This window comes from Dicentrarchus labrax, unplaced genomic scaffold (assembly GCF_905237075.1).
Source record: "Dicentrarchus labrax unplaced genomic scaffold, dlabrax2021, whole genome shotgun sequence".
NCBI classification, from domain to species: domain Eukaryota; kingdom Metazoa; phylum Chordata; class Actinopteri; family Moronidae; genus Dicentrarchus; species Dicentrarchus labrax.
This window is the reverse complement of record NW_026136762.1, coordinates 64,720-85,742: the sequence shown is the minus strand read 5'-3', so window position 1 is coordinate 85,742 and position 21,023 is coordinate 64,720. Positions and strand designations below refer to the sequence as shown.

Genomic DNA, 21,023 nt, shown 5'->3' with positions numbered 1-21,023 from the left:
CACTCTCTGTTTACAGTCTGTTTACTGTCTGTTTACTGTCTGTTTGCGGTCTGTTTACAGTCTGTTTACGGTCTGTTTACTTCAGTTTCTGTTTACTGTCTGTTCTGATGTGTTTACAGTCTGTTCCGCCTGTTTCACTGTCTGTTTACTGTCTGTTTACAGTCGTTCACTCTCTGTTTACAGTCTATTTACGGTCTGTTTACGGCCTGTTTGCCGGTCTGTTTACGGTCTATTTTTTAATTTTTCCGCTCCAAATCTTCAACTAAAACAACGTTCATGTTCAGTGTCATGGTGGCGGCACATATTAGTTAAAAATGAAAGTTTTGAGTGTTCTGAACTATCGGGGTCCTCACAGTGTATTCTGCCTCACTGATGGTGTGAACTGATGGACTCGCAGTTACTGTGAGGATGAAAACTAATGAAAACATATGTATGGATATCATATTACAGTGATGTTACACACTGGAGCTTTAATAATGATAATACTTATTGCTGTACTTTTATTTGGGATTAAGCAGAATTTTGAATTCAGGGCATATCAAGTATGAAATATTTTGATAGTGTGGGTCTAAAAACTTCTTCCATCATTGCTTGTATTGTGATGGTGTATTTGTACTGTGTGGTTGATGTATGTGTGTGAATACTTCTGGTTTTCAGTCAGAAACAGACCGAATGTTACTGAACACACTCAGCAGAACCTCCAACATGGCCACCAGAGGGCGACGTGACACCAAGTGATGTTTTTATGAAACTTCTATCAGTTAGATAAAGGAACAGGTGGTGAGAGGAAACACGGTTGAACAATAAAAACAGAAGATAAAGTAACAACAGAGCAGAAAGGAAGATTCATTTAAATAAAAGTGTGGCAGTGTGACATGACAGGAGTGGCCGTACTGGGAGGAGGAGGTTGACGTTCACACGGCCGGTTAGTTCTGCATTACATGTTGCAACAGAGTGTGAGGCAGGAAACAGAAATGACACATTCAACGTTTCTCTGCATCACACAGACACCACAGACAGAGAGAGAGGGAGCGAGAGGGAGGACAGAAGAGAGGAGGCGAGCCACAGCGGGAGGACGGGAAAGGGTGAAACTCTCCAAACTGCAAAGAGTCCAACGAGGGAACTAAAGTAAAAGAAGAGAAATAAGACAGAACGAAAGGAGGTGAAACAAGAACAGAGGAGGACAAACAGGAGAAGATTACTAAACGAGAAAACCTAAAGACAACGTAGAGGAAAAAGAAAAGAGGTGAAGAGGAGCAAAGCCAGTGCGAGCTGTGAGGAAGAGGAGGAAAGTAGATAAGTAGTAAAAAAGAAGAAAGTGGACAACAAGAAGAGGAGACGAGAGACTTTAAACAGAAGAGGAAGCAGAAAGTCAGAGAGGAGGGTGAGGGGAGGAGGTGAGGGAAGAGAGGAGGCAAGAGAAGGGAGGAAAGGAGGACACACCGGAGGAGGAGGAGGAGGAGGAAGACATAGAGAAAGTGGAGCAGAAAGAGGAGAAGAGAAAGAAAGGGTGAGGAAAGGGGGAGGAAAGGAGGAGCACCTGCAGTGTCATCATGGAGGAGGACATCAGGAAACAGGGGATGCTCTACCTGCAGCAGCAGAGGTTTGGAAAGGTACAAACACTGACACACAGCGCTAACAACAGAGCTAATGCTAATGCTAACACAGCATTGTCTGTGTAACGTCACTACATGAGCGACTGAACAGCAGCAGGTAGTTAGAACAGTGGCATAACGTTTGGCATCAAAAACAAAACCTGAACAGGGAAATTAAACACTGACATTGAAAATGATTTCATTTTGTTTCATATTGATACATTACATTACATCTCTGCATACTAATGAGACAACAACACTAATCCTCTGAACCCGAGATCAGCTGCTCCGATCTGACATGATGACGGTAAATAAAATGTAGCTTAATATCTAACCCAACAGTATGTACTACTAAAGCCTGCGATGGCTCAATCCGCAAGTCCAGAGGGTGGACTTATGGATTCAGCCCAACAATGGCAGTGACAGGAACAGTAACAGTAACAGTAACGCTGACAGGAACAGTAACAGTAATGGTAATAGTAATGGTAATAGTAATGGTAACACTAACACTGACAGGAACAGTAACAGTAAGACTCACCGTAACAGTAACAGTAACACTGACGGGAACAGTAACAGTAACACTGACAAGAACAGTAACAGTAACATCGACAGGAACAGTAACAGTAACACTGACGGGAACAGTAACAGTAACACTGACAGGAACAGTAACAGTAACACTGACGGGAACAGTAACAGTAACAGTAACACTGACAGGAACAGTAACAGTAACACTGACAGGAACAGTAACAGTAACATCGACAGGAACAGTAACAGTAACACTGACGGGAACAGTAACACTGACAGGAACAGTAACAGTAACACTGACGGGAACAGTAACAGTAACAGTAACACTGACGGGAACAGTAACAGTAACAGTAACACTGATGGGAACAGTAACAGTAACACTGACAGGAACAGTAACAGTAACACTGACGGGAACAGTAACAGAAACAGTAACACCGACAGGAACAGTAACAGTAAGACTCACTGTAACAGTAACAGTAACAGTAACACTGACAGGAACAGTAACAGTAACACTGACAGGAACAGTAACAGTAACATCGACAGGAACAGTAACAGTAACACTGACGGGAACAGTAACTGTAACAGTAACACTGACAGGAACAGTAACAGTAACACTGACGGGAACAGTAACAGAAACAGTAACACGGACAGGAACAGTAACAGTAAGACTCACTGTAACAGTAACAGTAACAGTAACACTGACAGGAACAGTAACAGTAACACTGACAGGAACAGTAACAGTAACATCGACAGGAACAGTAACAGTAACACTGACGGGAACAGTAACAGTAACACTGACAGGAACAGTAACAGTAACACTGACGGGAACAGTAACAGTAACAGTAACACTGACAGGAACAGTAACAGTAACACTGACAGGAACAGTAACAGTAACATCGACAGGAACAGTAACAGTAACACTGACGGGAACAGTAACACTGACAGGAACAGTAACAGTAACACTGACGGGAACAGTAACAGTAACAGTAACACTGACGGGAACAGTAACAGTAACAGTAACACTGATGGGAACAGTAACAGTAACACTGACAGGAACAGTAACAGTAACACTGACGGGAACAGTAACAGAAACAGTAACACTGACAGGAACAGTAACAGTAAGACTCACTGTAACAGTAACAGTAACAGTAACACTGACAGGAACAGTAACAGTAACACTGACAGGAACAGTAACAGTAACACTGACAGGAACAGTAACAGTAACACTGACGGGAACAGTAACAGTAACACTGACAGGAACAGTAACAGTAACACTGACGGGAACAGTAACAGAAACAGTAACACCGACAGGAACAGTAACAGTAAGACTCACTGTAACAGTAACAGTAACAGTAACACTGACGGGAACAGTAACAGTAACACTGACGGGAACAGTAACAGTAACACTGACAGGAACAGTAACAGTAACACTGACGGGAACAGTAACCGTAACAGTAACACCGACAGGAACAGTAACAGTAAGACTCACTGTAACAGTAACAGTAACAGTAACACTGACGGGAACAGTAACAGTAACACTGACGGGAACAGTAACAGTAACACTGACAGGAACAGTAACAGTAACAGTAACACTGACGGGAACAGTAACCGTAACAATAACACTGACACTGACACTGACAGGAACAGTAACAGTAACACAGAGAGTAACCTGTCAGTTCTCACTGTTACTGTTCCTGTAACCCACCCTACTCTGCCTCTGATTGGCTAATTATTGTTGCCTTTATTGGGTTGGCTGGTTAGATTTAGGCATAAGAGTAAGACTGGTTAGGGAGAGGATAATGATGTCAGGCTAAGTATGGTAGTGCAGAGTAGGGTGGGTCGTGACTTCACCATCCTGGGGAGAAGAAGAATATTGCAAACAGTTGCAATGATGTGAACAGTAATGCTAACAATAATGCTAACAGTAATGCTGCAGTAATGCTAACAGTGTCAACCACAGAAACATTAACAGTAACAGTAGACATGAAGAAGAGGAAGAGCAGCAGTTAGAGGAACAGTAACACTAACAGTACGGGCGCGTCGATGCTGAAGCTGTCCAGCTGTTTGCAGAGCAGTGTTTCCCTCACACATTCTCCACGTAATCAAAATGACAGCAGTGAGAGGATTACATACAGCCAGAGGTGGAGGAAGTATTCAGCGTATAGCTCTATAAAGTCACTATAAAGTCACTGCCTGTTTTCAGCTCTGTGACGATGCATTTAAAGGAACTCTTCATCCTGCAGTTTATCACAAACATTCACCATCAACAGTAACCGTCACACTGATGTAATGGAGTGAAAGAATAAAGATAGATGAATGGAAACAGTGGCTGAATCTTTGTTAACTGATTGTGTGTCTGTGTCTGTGTGTAGAAGTGGAAGCGTGTGTGGTGCGTCCTGTACAGAGAAAGTTCCTGTTCGATTTCCAGACTGGAGTTCTTTGAGTGTAAAGATGGAGGGAGTGTGGAGAAGAGCGACAAGAGTCTACGCAAACAGCAAGAACACAAGAAGGTAGAATATACTCCGACTCTGTCCTACTATTACTGTACGCACTGTAAACCTGTTTGACTTTATTATACTCTGTCGTACTCTAACAGGCAGTGTTTCCTTGCCCTTGTCTCCAAGGTCTTGCTCATGGTGGTACTGTTGGGTCTCTGTAAATAATGTTATAAAGAGTTCGGTCTAGACCTGCTCTATTTGAAAAGTGTCATGAGATAACTTCTGTTATGAATTGGCGCTATACAAATAAAATTGAATTGAATTAAATTCCTTCTGTTCAGTCCTGCTCTGTTGCCGTAGCGATAACGCTCACTGTCTCCCAGGTGGTCCGTCTGGCGGACTGTATCCGGGTGACGGAGGTGGAGATCGACAGCTGTCCCAGAGACACGGGACCCTTCCTGGTCGAGACCACGGAGAAGATCTACGTATTCGCTGCAGACAGACAACATCTGGACGACTGGACACACAAACTGTGTGAGCTCGCCTTCCCTGTAGGTACACACACACACACACACACACACACACACACACACACACACGCAAACACACACACACACACACACAATGCGTCTGTTAGGTAGAGCACTTCCGTGTGAGGAAGAGCAGACCGCACACATTATTTCTAAATGATTTATTAAATATAAGGAACTGTATGACTTCCTGTTTACGTAGTCGATTCTCTTCATTGGACTGAAGCAGGATTTATAAATTTATTTACTTATTATGGATTTATCAGGATACTTAAAACTAGGCCGTAACCACCCATTCAGTGGGTCTTTTATATATGTAGTATATACAGTATACAGTTTATACTTTATAGACTGTGTAGAGGTAGCAGCTCGAGTGAAAATGAATAATTGCCAGGACAGAAAATATAGACAGCGGTGTACTTTAGAGGAAATATAGCACATACTCAAGAATGAAACCACAAAAAGAGAAGTCAGATGTTCAGATGACTCCATATAAACTAAAATAAGTTCACTTGCTGTTTTTGGATTTCAAATGTTTCTGTGTGTTGGCAAAAGGAAGTTCTGTGTTCAAGTGTTTCTCTCAGTGAGCTCTCTCAGTGTCCGGCTGATCCAGAAGGAACTGAGGTCTACTGAAGGTTTTGATGGGCAGTCAGAGCTGCTGTGATACTGAAAGTGTGGAGAAAGGTCAGCTGAGGTCACACGGAGAGGTCATGTGTGGGTTGTCAGTGTGACTGTTAGTGGGAACTGTTGAGTCTTTAAGGAGGACGGTCGAGACCTGCTCTGTCTGGACGGGTCCCGAGAGAACGTCTGTTGTGAATGGGCTAAGTGAGTTTGAGTAGTAACAGGACACAATAACAGGTTGACCTCAGTGTCGATCACATGACGCTGTGGTGTTCAGTGGGAGGAAGACTTATAACAGTTCAGTCTCCGGTTTTATTCCTCGCTGCTCAGATGTGAGACAGGAGTCCGAGGAAACAGGAAGCAGAGAGCTGTTAGCTTCCTCATGTTTCCTGTAAGAACATTAGCTATTAGCTATTAGCATAATGTAGCATCTGTTTGACGACGGGGTTGAGACCGCTGATGTTAGCCGCACATGCTAACTGCGGTTCTGTGCGGACTGGTGGGGGTTTGTGGCTCCAGTGTTTGGGGCCCGTTGGAGAGCGTCTGTCTCTGGTTGTCAGTCTGTCTGGAGGCGGTTATACAGGTTATCTGACCTTTAATGTCGGACTTCATGTTGACTTTTATTTTGGTGCTTGAGAACTGGCGTCCAATCAGCTGCTCATAAAAACAAAAATGAAACCTTTCAGAGAACCATGTTTACCTATGATGTCACGTCCCACAATGCACCACTCTGTTGACCAGACGGTGACACCGACAGACGTCGTCTGGTTGGTTGAATAAAGTTGGTTGTTGTGGAAACGGCATTGATCCTGCTGCTGGTGTCCTTATTGATCATATTGGAAGGGTTCACACCTGATCTTTACAAAATAAAAGCACATTTAAAATGTGATCAAACAAATAAAATGTAAAAGTTCAGATTCTGTTTCTGTCCTTGTGTTTAATGTTTGTGGGGTTATTAATAGCAGCATTATCACAGACAGCTGACGGTCCTGAGTCACAGCTCCACTTCCTCTTTGTCTGTGTGTGACAGGAAATACACACTTTACATACAAAGAGCCAATCAGACAGCAGCTTCTGTCTGACACACCAGATATAAAGTCTGATCCACAAACACAGATTCACACAATTACAGACAGACTTTTATTTTGAAGGCAGAGAATCATGTAAACCTTCAACTCCAAAAACTCAAACTTCTTCATTTAATATTCCCAAAGACACCAAATCCATCAGATACTTAAAGCAGTTTAAGGTGGAATTTAAGGTGGAAGTTTGGGAGTTTAGGAATAAATATCTTGTATTTATATTTAGATACTCACCTGATGTGTTTAAGTTTTTAATTAAACTTTATTTTTTCACAGAACTTCATCACTTGTTTTGAAAACAGGTTGAGATACTTTAACGTTCAGTATTCCTCACAGTGAGGGACTGTAGCGTCCATCATCATCCATGACTTTGGACTCTGTGTTGGACTCTGTGTTGGACTCTGTGTTGTGGACTCTGTGTTGTGGACTCTGTGTTGTGGACTCTGTGTTGGACTCTGTGTTGGACTCTGTGTTGGACTCTGTGTTGTGGACTCTGTGTTGGACTCTGTGTTGTGGACTCTGTGTTGGACTCTGTGTTGGACTCTGTGTTGGACTCTGTGTTGTGGACTCTGTGTTGGACTCTGTGTTGTGGACTCTGTGTTGGACTCTGTGTTGGACTCTGTGTTGTGGACTCTGTGTTGTGGACTCTGTGTTGGACTCTGTGTTGGACTCTGTGTTGGACTCTGTGTTGTGGACTCTGTGTTGGACTCTGTGTTGGACTCTGTGTTGTGGACTCTGTGTTGGACTCTGTGTTGTGGACTCTGTGTTGGACTCTGTGTTGGACTCTGTGTTGTGGACTCTGTGTTGGACTCTGTGTTGGACTCTGTGTTGGACTCTGTGTTGTGGACGGGAGCATAAAGGTCACAACCTTTGACCCTCATCCTACATAGAGACACATAGAGATCAGTCCACAGACAGCAGAGGAACAAAGCTACACTACAACCTGTTCACTCTCTGCTGATCAATGAGGTGATGAAGGTGATGAAGGTGATGAAGGTGATGAAGGTGATGGACATTGTGTAATAATGTGTTTGTGTGCAGATGAACTGGGTGGAGCCGAGTGTGAAGAGAGGCAGCCTGCAGAGAGGAAGCAGAGTGGATGAAGACGAAGGAATGGAGGACAACTCACTGTACAGCGGCAGAGAGACAGGTACACCCGTCTGTCTACCTGTCTGTGTTATACCTGTCTGTCTTGAACTGACATTTGATCCTGAGGGCTGATAAGAAGATCACAGTCTTGAGTCAGGAGGTTTTGGCTGTTTCGGAGCGTTTCCTTGCGGTGGCGCCGTTTCTGCAGCTCGACCTTCAGTCATGACTTCCTGTTGCACCTCCAACCAAACCTCACTTCCTCTATCGCTCTTTTCCCATCGCGGCTAAATTTAGCAGCCTGTGGCCAAAGTGATGCATCGGTCTGCTGCAGCACACACGCAACGCTACACTACATGGCCAAAAGTGTGTGGACACCGATGTGACAGTGAGCTCCTGCAGCTGCTGCACAGTGGTTGTTGCTTCACCAACAATAAATCAGATATGTGTGAGTGGAAACCAACTTTATTACAGTAAAGTAGGAGTGAAAAAGCATTTCAGTTCACTGAGATACAAAATAAAACTTTATATAACATCAGAAGTACAGGAAATGTCTTTAATTTGAGTTAATTCGGTCAAATGTATCAATACAACGAGCACGAGGAGACATTGGCTCATTCTTATGTTTATGAGACTGTGAGTCAGTGTGTTTGTATTTAAATAAAATCTTATAATACAAATATTTTACTATCATAGAAAACATGATCAAATATAATAAAATCTTATAATACAAAACATTTAATAACAAATACACTGAAACTAAAAGTGAAATAAAAGTGAAATAAAAGTGAAATAAAAGTGAAACAGTGGTCTGTGGAAGCTGAAGTGAAGCTGGGATGAAAGGGAGGCAGTGGAGGTAGCGGCTGATGGATGAGGTCAGACGGAGGAAACCTGTTTGATGCTTTGAAGCTTTTATGAGGTTTGGTGTGTTTGTGATGAAACATGAATGTGCAGATATGGAACTGTTACTGCGTCCAACCTGAAGCAGTTTGAGTCTGTGGAGCCGCTGATGGAGCCGATAACGTTTACTACAAACGAAGGCTGTTTCCACTGTGGTTCTCTTCACTGACGTCACTCACACACACACACTCAGTGGCAGTGTGTATTGTTGTGTAGTGGAAACTCAAGTGTGTGTGTCAGTTCCTGCTGCGGTGTGTGTGTGTGTGTGTGTTTGTGGTGCAGCGTCGCAGGGTGTTGCAGCGCTGCAGTGTCCGGCTGCTGCAGGACGACCTCAGCTTTTATCTTGACAGGACAAACTTCCTGTTTCTCAACAGGAAGCTGAACTGAACATTTTGAGTTGAGCATGAGCTGAGTTTGTTTCCATTAATCTTCAGCGGCTCTCTACCTGAGCTGCTCTGATTGTGTCCGTATAATTAGGTCGTGGTAACGCTGAGGTAGTGAGGTCAACCAGAACTCTAACATAGATCAATATACAGGTTCAGCTGGTTCCACAGAATAACCCAATATATCAAACTACTGACTGCAACTGACCACACTGACTGTCAAATGTCTCACACCAAACCCCATTCACATTTCTCTCACTTTAAGGATTCCTCTGTGTCTTTATATTAAACAGCTGATACATCTTCAGCAGATCTACTAAACCATCCCGGTTAGGATTCCTTCAGTGTTCATGGTTCAGGAGGTTTCTACCGGGAGCCCAATGATCCACAGAGGTCTCCTCCTCTCCAACACAAACAGACCCGCTGATTAAAACCACTAAACACACTGAATAAAGCAGTTCCACCTTAAACACACTGAATAAAGCAGTTCCACCTTAACAATCACTGCTTCTCCCACGCTGTTGGACAGACAAAAGACGTCCCGGAGGGGCTGCGAGCCGAGCTGCTGCTAACGTTAGCTCAGCTTGTTTCTCTGATAACTTAAGATCCAGACGTCCGATGACTAAAATCCTTCATCCGGTTCAAATCTAGAGTTAAAAAGCACCAAGATCTAAACAGTGGATGGTAAACAGTCAGTGTATGATAGCTTTTGGTTATTGATTATTGATTGAATCAGCTCCATATAGGACACAGCTCTAGAGTTTATGCACAGATATTAACTGAGCTGGAAACCACACACACACATATTGAGTGATAAAGTGTAATGTGCCTTACAGGTAACACTGATGCAGATATCAGACTGCTGCTGTTTCCATTAGCAGTTATTTCAGACAGAACAAAGGAATAAATGATTGTTTGACTTTATTTGTTCCTTTCGAACTGCTTTATATGAATAAATAAATGTAGAACAACAGCTGAAAGAGCAGAAATCCACTTAAAGAAGAGAACAGGAACACACAGATATAAATAGCAGCAACATTTACTGTGTGACTGAGGTCATAATGTGAACCCTGAAGCTGCTACTGTTTCCCCACAAACACCTGCAGCTCACACACACACACACACACACACACACACACACACCTGTCTGACAGGGTGTGTGTTTGTGTGTGTGTGTGTGTGTGTGTGTGTGTGTGTGTGTGTGTGTGTGTGTGTGTGTGTGGTTTCCTCTGTGGAGCTCAGTAGAACAAGACGGTGCTCAGGATGTGTCATGGCGGAAGGGAAAATGAGCATCGAGCTGCTGTTGTGTAGAATGCGTTTAATAACTCTTACAGAACCTGTGTGTGTGTGTGTGTGTGTGTGTGTGTGTGTGTGTGAAACCCGCCTGTGAGGCGTGTCTAACGGCCTGAGGGTGAGAAGTTGCATCGAGAGCTAAAACTGAACTGAGAAGGTGTTTTTCCAGCTCACAGGATGCAGCCTGCAGACACAACTCAGGGCAAAGCAGCTCTGAAGGAGTTCCTCTTTTATAAAAGATATAAATAGAAATAAATAGAAAGTAAAGTTTGTAAAGATACAACAGGATCCTAATGTGGAGGAGCGCGTGCACTATTAACTGTATCTGCACAGTGGGCGGGGCTTAAACTGGAGGTGGGCAGGGCTAAAGAAGGGGTCATTGGGAGTCTCCCTCTACCATGAACCACCCACTGTCTGTCTGTCTGTCCTGTGATGTCCTCATTAAACTACAGGAGACGCAGCAGATAAACACAGAGTCCGATCACACTGGACATCAACAGCAGCTCCACATGTAACCACGTTCAGGAAGCTGATGTTACAGATGTCACTGATGTCACTGATGTTACTGATGTCACTGATGTCACTGATGTCACTGATGTCACTGATGTCACTGATGTTACTGATGTCACTGATGTTACTGATGTCACTGATGTTACAGATGTCACTGATGTCACTGATGTCACTGATGTTACAGATGTCACTGATGTCACTGATGTCACTGATGTTACAGATGTCACTGATGTCACTGATGTTACAGATGTCACAGATGTTACTGATGTCACTGATGTCACTGATGTTACTGATGTCACTGATGTCACTGATGTTACAGATGTTACTGATGTCACAGATGTCACTGATGTTACAGATGTTACTGATGTCACTGATGTGATGTCACTGATGTTACTGATGTCACTGATGTTACTGATGTCACTGATGTTACTGATGTCACTGATGTTACTGATGTTACAGATGTCACTGATGTTACTGATGTCACTGATGTTACAGATGTTACAGATGTTACAGATGTCACTGATGTCACTGATGTTACAGATGTCACTGATGTGATGTCACTGATGTTACTGATGTCACTGATGTCACTGATGTCACTGACGTTACAGATGTTACTGATGTCACTGATGTCACTGATGTGATGTCACTGATGTTACTGACGTTACAGATGTTACTGATGTCACTGATGTCACTGATGTGATGTCACTGATGTTACTGATGTTACAGATGTTACAGATGTCACTGATGTGATGTCACTGATGTCACTGATGTTACAGATGTCACTGATGTCACTGATGTTACTGATGTCACTGATGTCACTGATGTTACAGATGTCACTGATGTCACTGATGTCACTGATGTTACAGATGTCACTGATGTTACAGATGTCACAGATGTTACTGATGTCACTGATGTCACTGATGTTACTGATGTCACTGATGTTACTGATGTCACTGATGTTACTGATGTCACTGATGTCACTGATGTTACAGATGTTACTGATGTCACAGATGTCACTGATGTTACAGATGTTACTGATGTCACTGATGTGATGTCACTGATGTTACTGATGTTACAGATGTCACTGATGTTACTGATGTCACTGATGTTACTGATGTCACTGATGTTACAGATGTCACTGATGTCACTGATGTTACAGATGTTACAGATGTCACTGATGTCACTGATGTTACAGATGTTACAGATGTCATTGATGTCACTGATGTTACAGATGTCACTGATGTTACGATGTCACTGATGTTACTGATGTCACTGATGTCACTGATGTCACTGATGTTACTGATGTCACTGATGTCACTGATGTCACTGATGTTACTGATGTCACTGATGTTACTGATGTCACTGATGTCACTGATGTTACAGATGTTACTGATGTCACAGATGTCACTGATGTTACAGATGTTACTGATGTCACTGATGTGATGTCACTGATGTTACTGATGTTACAGATGTCACTGATGTTACTGATGTCACTGATGTTACTGATGTCACTGATGTTACAGATGTCACTGATGTCACTGATGTTACAGATGTTACAGATGTCACTGATGTCACTGATGTTACAGATGTTACAGATGTCATTGATGTCACTGATGTTACAGATGTCACTGATGTGATGTCACTGATGCTACTGATGTCACTGATGTCACTGATGTCACTGACGTTACAGATGTTACTGATGTCACTGATGTCACTGATGTGATGTCACTGATGTTACTGACGTTACAGATGTTACTGATGTCACTGATGTCACTGATGTGATGTCACTGATGTTACTGACGTTACAGATGTTACTGATGTCACTGATGTGATGTCACTGATGTTACTGATGTTACAGATGTTACAGATGTCACTGATGTGATGTCACTGATGTCACTGATGTTACAGATGTTACTGATGTCACTGATGTTACGTCCTGCTGGCTTTAACACTGCCTGCGTCTGCAGCGCGTTACGTCTCGCTCTTTATTTCAGCGCCCACATTAGAGAGTCGAGGTCTCGTCTGTTTTATCTGTGAGCCGCGTGGTTCTCAGCAGAAATAGATCCATAGTCATATTGATAATATAGCAACAACATACCTCTACTGTCTGAAGCTCTATCTCTGTACAATATAAATATAATTATATATATATAAATATATTTATATATAAACGCGTTGATAAAGAACTCCATCACGGTATAATTAATATTCTCACGTGACTTGATCTGCAAAAGGAAATAGTTTATCCTCCAGAATAAAAACGAGGTTTCTAAACTAAATGTAGGTAAAATGATTGTTTTAGAGACATTTTATTGTTTAACGTTTATAATTGTAGTGAGTAATTAAATACAGAAAATTAAATTACCTCAAGAAAAGGAGTTGGCAGAACTTTTAAAAGTTTGATTTTGACTTAAAACTTATAGAATTTGTGACTTTTTGTTTCTTTTAAGATTATTGTGATAATATTGTGAATTATTTAAAAAAATGATAAAGATAATTGTGGCTTAAATATTTTCCCCTGCAGTAGAATATGTCACAGATATAAATACGACGTATGAACATTGTTAGGAGTTTGAGTCCAACATGGCGTCTTCGACATTCTCACACTGGAGGATCTGAAACCATCAGAAGGATTTAAATATATAATATATATAATATATATATATATATAACCCTAACCCTAACACTAAATATATATATATATATATATGAGCCTAAAATAATAAAACCACATGTGTACAATATGAAATATACTGTAAATATATTTCTTTAAAGCTGCTGAGCTCATCGTCCTCAATCTCTGGAGCTCACTGGAGGCCGGATACTGGATCTGGGTTGGACTGAGAGTCCTGGACTCACACTGACATCAGAAACCTTAAAAATCTGTATTTCAAATATTCTTCTTCTTCTTCTTCTTCTTCTTCTTCTTCTTCTTCTTCTTAATGTTATTACTATTATTATTATTGTTAGTGTTTTATTTACAGCTAGAGATTGATGTCTGATTGATCATATACTGTCAGATAAAAGTGAAAGATACTGAAACCTAAAAATGAATAAATCAATCAGTTATCGGTATTCTGGGGACTGATCGATTGATTACCATAAATGTGTGTGTGTGTGTGTGTGTGTGTGTGTGTGTGTGTGTGTGTGTCAGTGCGGGACTACAGAGTGTGTGTTCGGAGGACAGAGGCGGCCGACCGCTGCAGGCTGAAGGGAGACGGCGTCCTGCGAGCAGACGAAGACGCTCTGCACCTGATCGATAAGACGGGAGAGATCGTGTTGACCTGGCCGTACAGATACCTGAGACGCTTCGGACGGGACAAGGTGACACACACACACACACACACACACACACACACACACACACACACACACACACACACACACACACACACACTGTCTGTCTGTCTGTCTGTCTGACTGTAATGGTAAATGTACTCGTATAGCACCTTCAGTATCTTGCTCAAGGATACTTCAACATGTGGCACCAGGAGCCATCGAACCCACAATCTTCCGATTAAGGAACGACCCACTCTGCCTCTGAGCCACAGCCTGACTGTCTGACTATCTGACTGTCTGACTGTCTCTCTGACTGTCTGACTGTCTGACTATCTGACTGTCTCTCTGACTGTCTCTCTGACTGTCTGACTGTCTCTCTGACTGTCTGACTGTCTCTCTGACTATCTGACTGTCTCTCTGACTGTCTCTCTGACTATCTGACTGTCTCTCTGACTGTCTGACTGTCTCTCTGACTGTCTGACTATCTGACTGTCTCTCTGACTATCTGACTGTCTCTCTGACTGTCTGACTATCTGACTGTCTGACTGTCTCTCTGACTATCTGACTGTCTCTCTGACTATCTGACTGTCTCTCTGACTGTCTGACTATCTGACTGTCTCTCTGACTGTCTGACTGTCTCTCTGACTGTCTGACTGTCTGACTATCTGACTGTCTCTCTGACTGTCTGACTGTCTCTCTGACTGTCTGACTATCTGACTGTCTGACTATCTGACTGTCTCTCTGACTGTCTGACTATCTGACTGTCTGACTGTCTCTCTGACTATCTGACTGTCTCTCTGACTGTCTGACTGTCTGACTATCTGACTGTCTCTCTGACTGTCTCTCTGACTATCTGACTGTCTCTCTGACTGTCTGACTGTCTCTCTGACTGTCTGACTATCTGACTGTCTCTCTGACTGTCTGACTATCTGACTGTCTGACTATCTGACTATCTGACTGTCTCTCTGACTGTCTGACTGTCTGACTGACTGTCTCTCTGTCTGTCTGACTGTCTGTCTCTCCTTCAGTCCACGTTCTCCTTCGAGGCCGGGCGCCGCTGTGACTCCGGCGAGGGGAGTTTTGAGTTCGACACCAAACAGGGGAACTTCCTGTTTCAGGCGGTGGAGGCCGCCATCAACCTGCAGCGGATCTCGCTGCCCCACAGGCAGACCTCCGGGGGCGGGCAGGTGAGTCCAGAGACCCCCCAGGACCTGCCCCCCCTGCCCGTCAACCCGCCCCTGATCCAGAACAGGATGCCACCGCTACCTCAGCCCCGCAGCCATATCCCACAAACCCCTGCTGCTCAGGTCAGCTCACATTACAGGGCCTCGCTACACGCCTTCAAAATAAGATTTTTAGCACAGAGTCAGTATTTTCAGAATAAAGTCAAGACTGTTGAAGCATGGGACTCACAGCGGGTCACATGAGGCACGAACAGTCTCACATCCAGCTGTCTGTCTGTCTGCAGGCTGCTGATGGGGTCTACAGCATGGTGACTGAAACTAACCTTCAGATAATTCATCACAAAGACAAAGAGAGCTCCACTTCTTCTCATCAGCAGCAACAGCAGCATCGCCCCCCAGTGGTAGGAAGAACACACTGCACACACACTGCACACACACTGCACACACTGATACACACACTGCACACACTGATACACACACTGATACACACACTGATACACACACTGCACACACACTGCACACACTGATACACATACTGATACACACACTGTTACACACACTGATACACACACTGCACACATACTGATACACACACTGATACACACACTGATACACACACTGCACACACACTGCACACACTGATACACATACTGATACACACACTGCACACATACTGATACACACACTGATACACACACTGATACACACACTGCACACACACTGATACACACACTGCACACTCTGATACACTCTGATACACACACTGATACACACACTGATACACACACTGATACACACACTGCACACACTGATACACACACTGCACACACACTGATACACACACTGCACACATACTGATACACACACTGCACACACTGATACACACACTGCACACACACTGATACACACACTGCACACACACTGCACACACACTGCACACACTGATACACACACTGCACACACTGATACACACACTGCACACACACTGCACACACTGATACACACACTGCACACACACTGCACACACTGATACACACACTGCACACACACTGATACACACACTGATACACACACTGATACACATACTGATACACACACTGTTACACACACTGATACACACACTGCACACACTGCTACACACACTGCACACACACTGATACACACACTGCACACATACTGATACACACATGCACACACTGATACACACACTGCACACACACTGATACACACACTGCACACACACTGCACACACACTGCACACACTGATACACACACTGCACACACTGATACACACACTGCACACACACTGCACACACTGATACACACACTGCACACACACTGCACACACTGATACACACACTGATACACACACTGCACACACACTGATACACACACTGATACACACACTGATACACATACTGATACACACACTGTTACACATACTGATACACACACTGTTACACACACTGATACACACACTGATACACACACTGCACACACACTGCACACACTGCTACACACACTGCACACACACTGCACACACACTGATACACACATACACAGTTACTTAAAATAATTAAATGCGTTTTTTATTTTAATGTTGGATGTTATAACCTGAAGCTCCCAGTGGTCGTATTTTATAATAATCTCAGTGTTCAGACTGCTCCATCTTGTTATTGATCTGTGTCTGTGGTTATTAATCAGATTAAAATAACTCAGAATCCCGATCAGCCCTCTGGTTCAAACGTTTCAGTGTCATCAATAACCCCAAAACCTGATTATGATTATTAATATCAGCAGACTAATCAATAGCTCCACCTGTTGGACAGTTTGAGTCCTTTCAGTCACTGTAGGAGTGAACCAGACTGATCAATAACTGATTGGTTGTCTCCTGTTCTGTTCTTAGTCTCGTCTGGAGCCTCCGGTGGACAAAGCGCTGACCGGCGTGAAGAGTCTGACTCTGGACACTCGCGGCGTCCCCGCCCCCCGTAAGAACCAGGTGAAGATGATCTCCAGCTGCCCTCTGCCTCACCCCGGCCCCGAGTCCGGCCCCAACCCGGGTCCAAGCTCCACCCCCAACCCCCGCCTCAGCCCCAAACTGAGCTCCAACCCCAAACCGGACCAGACATACTCCCAGATCGCCCTGCCGACTGCCGACCGCAGCACCAAGCGGGAGAAGAGAGGTGGCGCCGCCTCCTGCGACCAACCGGAGCCGGAGTACTCGCTCCCCTTCGACACCCTCACCGTCAACGTCATGTCCAACATCCGGGACCCGCACAGAGCCGAGTCCGGCGCCGACCCGCTCTACGACAGCATCGACGAGATGAAGATCAGAAACATCTTCTTGAGCAACGCGGCCGCCAGCGTCGCCGCCGCCACCACCGCCGCCGCAGGGCCCACATACGGGAAGATAGAACACATCTACGACGAACCCGAAGGCTGCGCCGCAAAACCTCCCACCTCGTTGTACGACGACCCCGAGGAGATGAGGGGCGACGCTTGGAGGATTATGGGTACAACCGCTGACCCCAAAGGTCACGAGTACCCGTACAACCCCCGGGTGGACGACTATGCCGTGCCCAAACGACCCCAGAGGGTACTTCCTGCCACACAAAGCACCAACGAAGAAGAAGAGGATGAGGAGGAGGAGTCAGAGGAGGAGTCAGAGGAGGGGGAGGAGCAGCAGTATTCGCCGTACAAAAACGTGATGGTGAAGATGGCGTAGAGACAGGAAGTGCACGCACACACAGTGATCAATAATCACTGATCACAGAGCGGATCACTGACACTCGTCTCCTTATCGCTGGCGTTCCAGTGACATCATAGTTCAAAGTTCAACCGCCTCGTTTTTATTTCCTGCTAGCGAACGCTCTGCTCAGCTGCTTCTAGCACTTATTTTCTATATTATCAGTTAATCAATTAATCTGTGATCAATAACTTTCTCTCAGTTTGTTTGTCAGTGAAATGTTTTATGAAACTGTATCTATACATTTATTTATACGTTTAGAAACTACAATAAAGTTTAATTTGGGCAGAAATGATGAATTATTATTTTCCTCCAGCAGAGGGCAGCAGAACATCTTATTATTATTAATCAGCCAATCAGGAAATACATCAGCTTATTCTTCTTTAAGTAGTTTATTTGTTAACTTTCACAAACTAAATGAATATTAATATTCAATAAATCAAACCTTCATTCAGTGTTTGTGTACAGATGCTTGTAAATCTGAAATAAATGCTGATTTATTATGAATGTTTGTTGTTTCTTTCATTGAGCCTAAAACCACAGAAATAATATAGATATATATATATATATATTCAATTCAATTTTATTTGTATAGTGCCAATTCATAACAGAAGTTATCTCAGGACACTTTTCAAATAGAGCAGGTCTAACTCCCACATAAAGCAGACCTCTAGGACTGCCTTCTTTCATTTACGTAATATTAGAAAAATTACACACATACTATCACAGACAGATGCAGAAAAACTAATCCATGCATTTGTTACTTCAAGGCTGGATTACTGCAACTCTTTATTATCAGGTTGCCCCAATAAGTCCATTAAAACGCTCCAATTAATTCAGAACGCTGCAGCACGAGTACTGACAGGAACTAGAAAAAGAGAAGTGAAGTTAGTAACATGCATTAATGGGACATGAATGAGTGCAGAAAGAGAGAGGAAGGGAGGAGCTCAGTGCACCATGGGAAATCCCCCGATAGTCTAGGCCTATAGCAGCATAACTAAGGGATGGTTCAGGACTCACCTGATCCAGCCCTAACTATAAGCTTTATCAAAGAGGAATGTCTTAAGCCTACTCTTGAATGTGGTGAGGGTGTCTGCCTCCAGAACCACAACTGGAAGCTGGTTCCACAGGAGAGGAGCTTGGTAACTGAAGGCTCTGGCTCCTGTTCTACTTTTAGAGACTATAGGAACCACAAGTAGCCCAGCATTCAGAGAACGTAGTGTTCTAGTGGGGTAATAGGGTACTATGAGCTCTTTAAGATATGAAGGGGCCTGACCATGAAGAGCTTTATAGGTGAGGAGGAGGATTTTAAATTCTATTCTACATTTTACAGGGAGCCAATGCAGAGTAGCTAGTACAGGAGAGATGTGATCTCTTTTTCTAGTTCCTGTCAGTACTCGTGCTGCAGCGTTCTGAATTAATTGGAGCGTTTTAATGGACTTATTGGGGCAACCTGATAATAAAGAGTTGCAGTAATCCAGCTTTGAAGTAACAAATGCATGGATTAGTTTTTCTGCATCTGTCTGTGATAGTATGTGTCTAATTTTTGTAATATTACATAAATGAAAGAAGGCAGTCCTAGAGGTCTGCTTTATGTGGGAGTTAAATGACAAATTCTGATCAAAGATAACTCCAAGATTCCTGACAGTGGTGCTAGAGGCCAAGGTAATGCCATCTAGAGTAACTATATCTTTGGACAGTGAGTCTCTAAGGTTTTTGGGGCCAAGTACAAAAATTTCTTTTTTTCTGAGTTTAACATCAGAAAATTGCAGCTCATCCAGGATTTTATGTCCTTAAGACATGTTTGTAATTTAGATAACTGTTTACTTTTATCAGGCTTGATTGATAGATATAACTGCGTATCATCTGCATAACAGTGAAAGTTAATGGAGTGATTCCTAATAATGTTGCCTAAAGGGAGCATATATAAAGTAAATAGTATTGGTCCAAGTACAGAACCTTGTGGAACTCCATGACTAACTGTAGTATTTATTGAAGATTCATCGTTAACATGTACAAACTGCGAGTGATCTGATAAATATGACTTAAACCAGCTTAGTGCGGTTCCTTTAATGCCAATTTGATGCTCAAGTCTCTGTAAAAGAATATCATGGTCAATGGTGTCAAATGCAGCACTAAGATCTAATAATACAAGTACAGAGACAAGTCCATTGTCAGAAGCAGTCAGAAGGTCATTATTAACTTTAACCAGAGCTGTCTCTGTGCTATGATGAACTTACTGATCCTGACTGAAAATCCTCAAATAAACTATTGTTATGTAGAAAGTCACACAACTCTTTGGCGACTACTTTCTCCAGAATCTTAGAGAGGAAGGGGAGGTTAGAAATCGGTCTATAGTTGGCTAAAACCCCTGGGTCAAGAGTGGGCTTTTTAAGAAGGGGTTTGTTGTGGAAATTTCTCTGCTGCTGGTGAAGAATGAAATAGAGAACTTCTGCCCAGACAAGTTTATTTTCTTTGCAAAGAAAAGGTCAATCAACACACGAGCGGTCAAAGATGAAGAAGGACCCCGAACATGGGGATATCTAAACATTTATACCTGAGGACCACCTCTTTCACACCCCTTTGTCTGCTGTAGGGGTCTGGCCTTCCAGGAAGTGCTTTCCCACCCCTCTGCCCACTGCAGACATCAGGGCCGACCCCCTGCTGGTGTGTTTTACATATGAGGTGTTCTACAGGATCTTGCATTCAGGTGCAAAGCCAAGTCCAGACATCACAATCTACAAAACTCAAAAGGACCTGGCATCTTGTGTTAGGAAGGGGGAGGTTGGGCATCTGCAGTGGCTGAAACAAAGAAACTGAATCTACCATTACAGGTTTAATTACAGCTACT

The 21,023-nt window shown here is 43.4% G+C and overlaps 1 protein-coding gene across 1 annotated transcript; it reads left to right on the top strand.

Annotated features, from left to right (window-relative positions):
• Positions 1 to 875: 875 nt before the first annotated feature.
• Positions 876 to 18,679, top strand: LOC127359705 (docking protein 2). The gene is made up of 8 exons (XM_051393705.1): positions 876 to 1,613; positions 4,493 to 4,630; positions 4,942 to 5,109; positions 7,833 to 7,941; positions 14,118 to 14,287; positions 15,271 to 15,549; positions 15,711 to 15,827; positions 17,333 to 18,679. Exons 1-8 carry the CDS (start codon positions 1,554 to 1,556, stop codon positions 18,149 to 18,151), a joined length of 1,860 nt encoding a protein of 619 aa, XP_051249665.1. The 5' UTR covers positions 876 to 1,553; the 3' UTR covers positions 18,152 to 18,679.
• The last annotated feature ends 2,344 nt before the right edge of the window (positions 18,680 to 21,023 follow it).

What these genes read in the sequence shown, in the direction of transcription:
- LOC127359705 (XM_051393705.1), top strand. Translation starts at nt 1,554, where the DNA reads ATGGAGGAGGACATCAGGAAACAGGGGATGCTCTACCTGCAGCAGCAG. An exon ending in AACAGCAAGAACACAAGAAG is followed by an intron (nt 4,631 to 4,941) that starts GTAGAATATACT and finishes ACTGTCTCCCAG; the next exon opens with GTGGTCCGTCTGGCGGACTG. An exon ending in GACGCTTCGGACGGGACAAG is followed by an intron (nt 14,288 to 15,270) that starts GTGACACACACA and finishes TCTCTCCTTCAG; the next exon opens with TCCACGTTCTCCTTCGAGGC.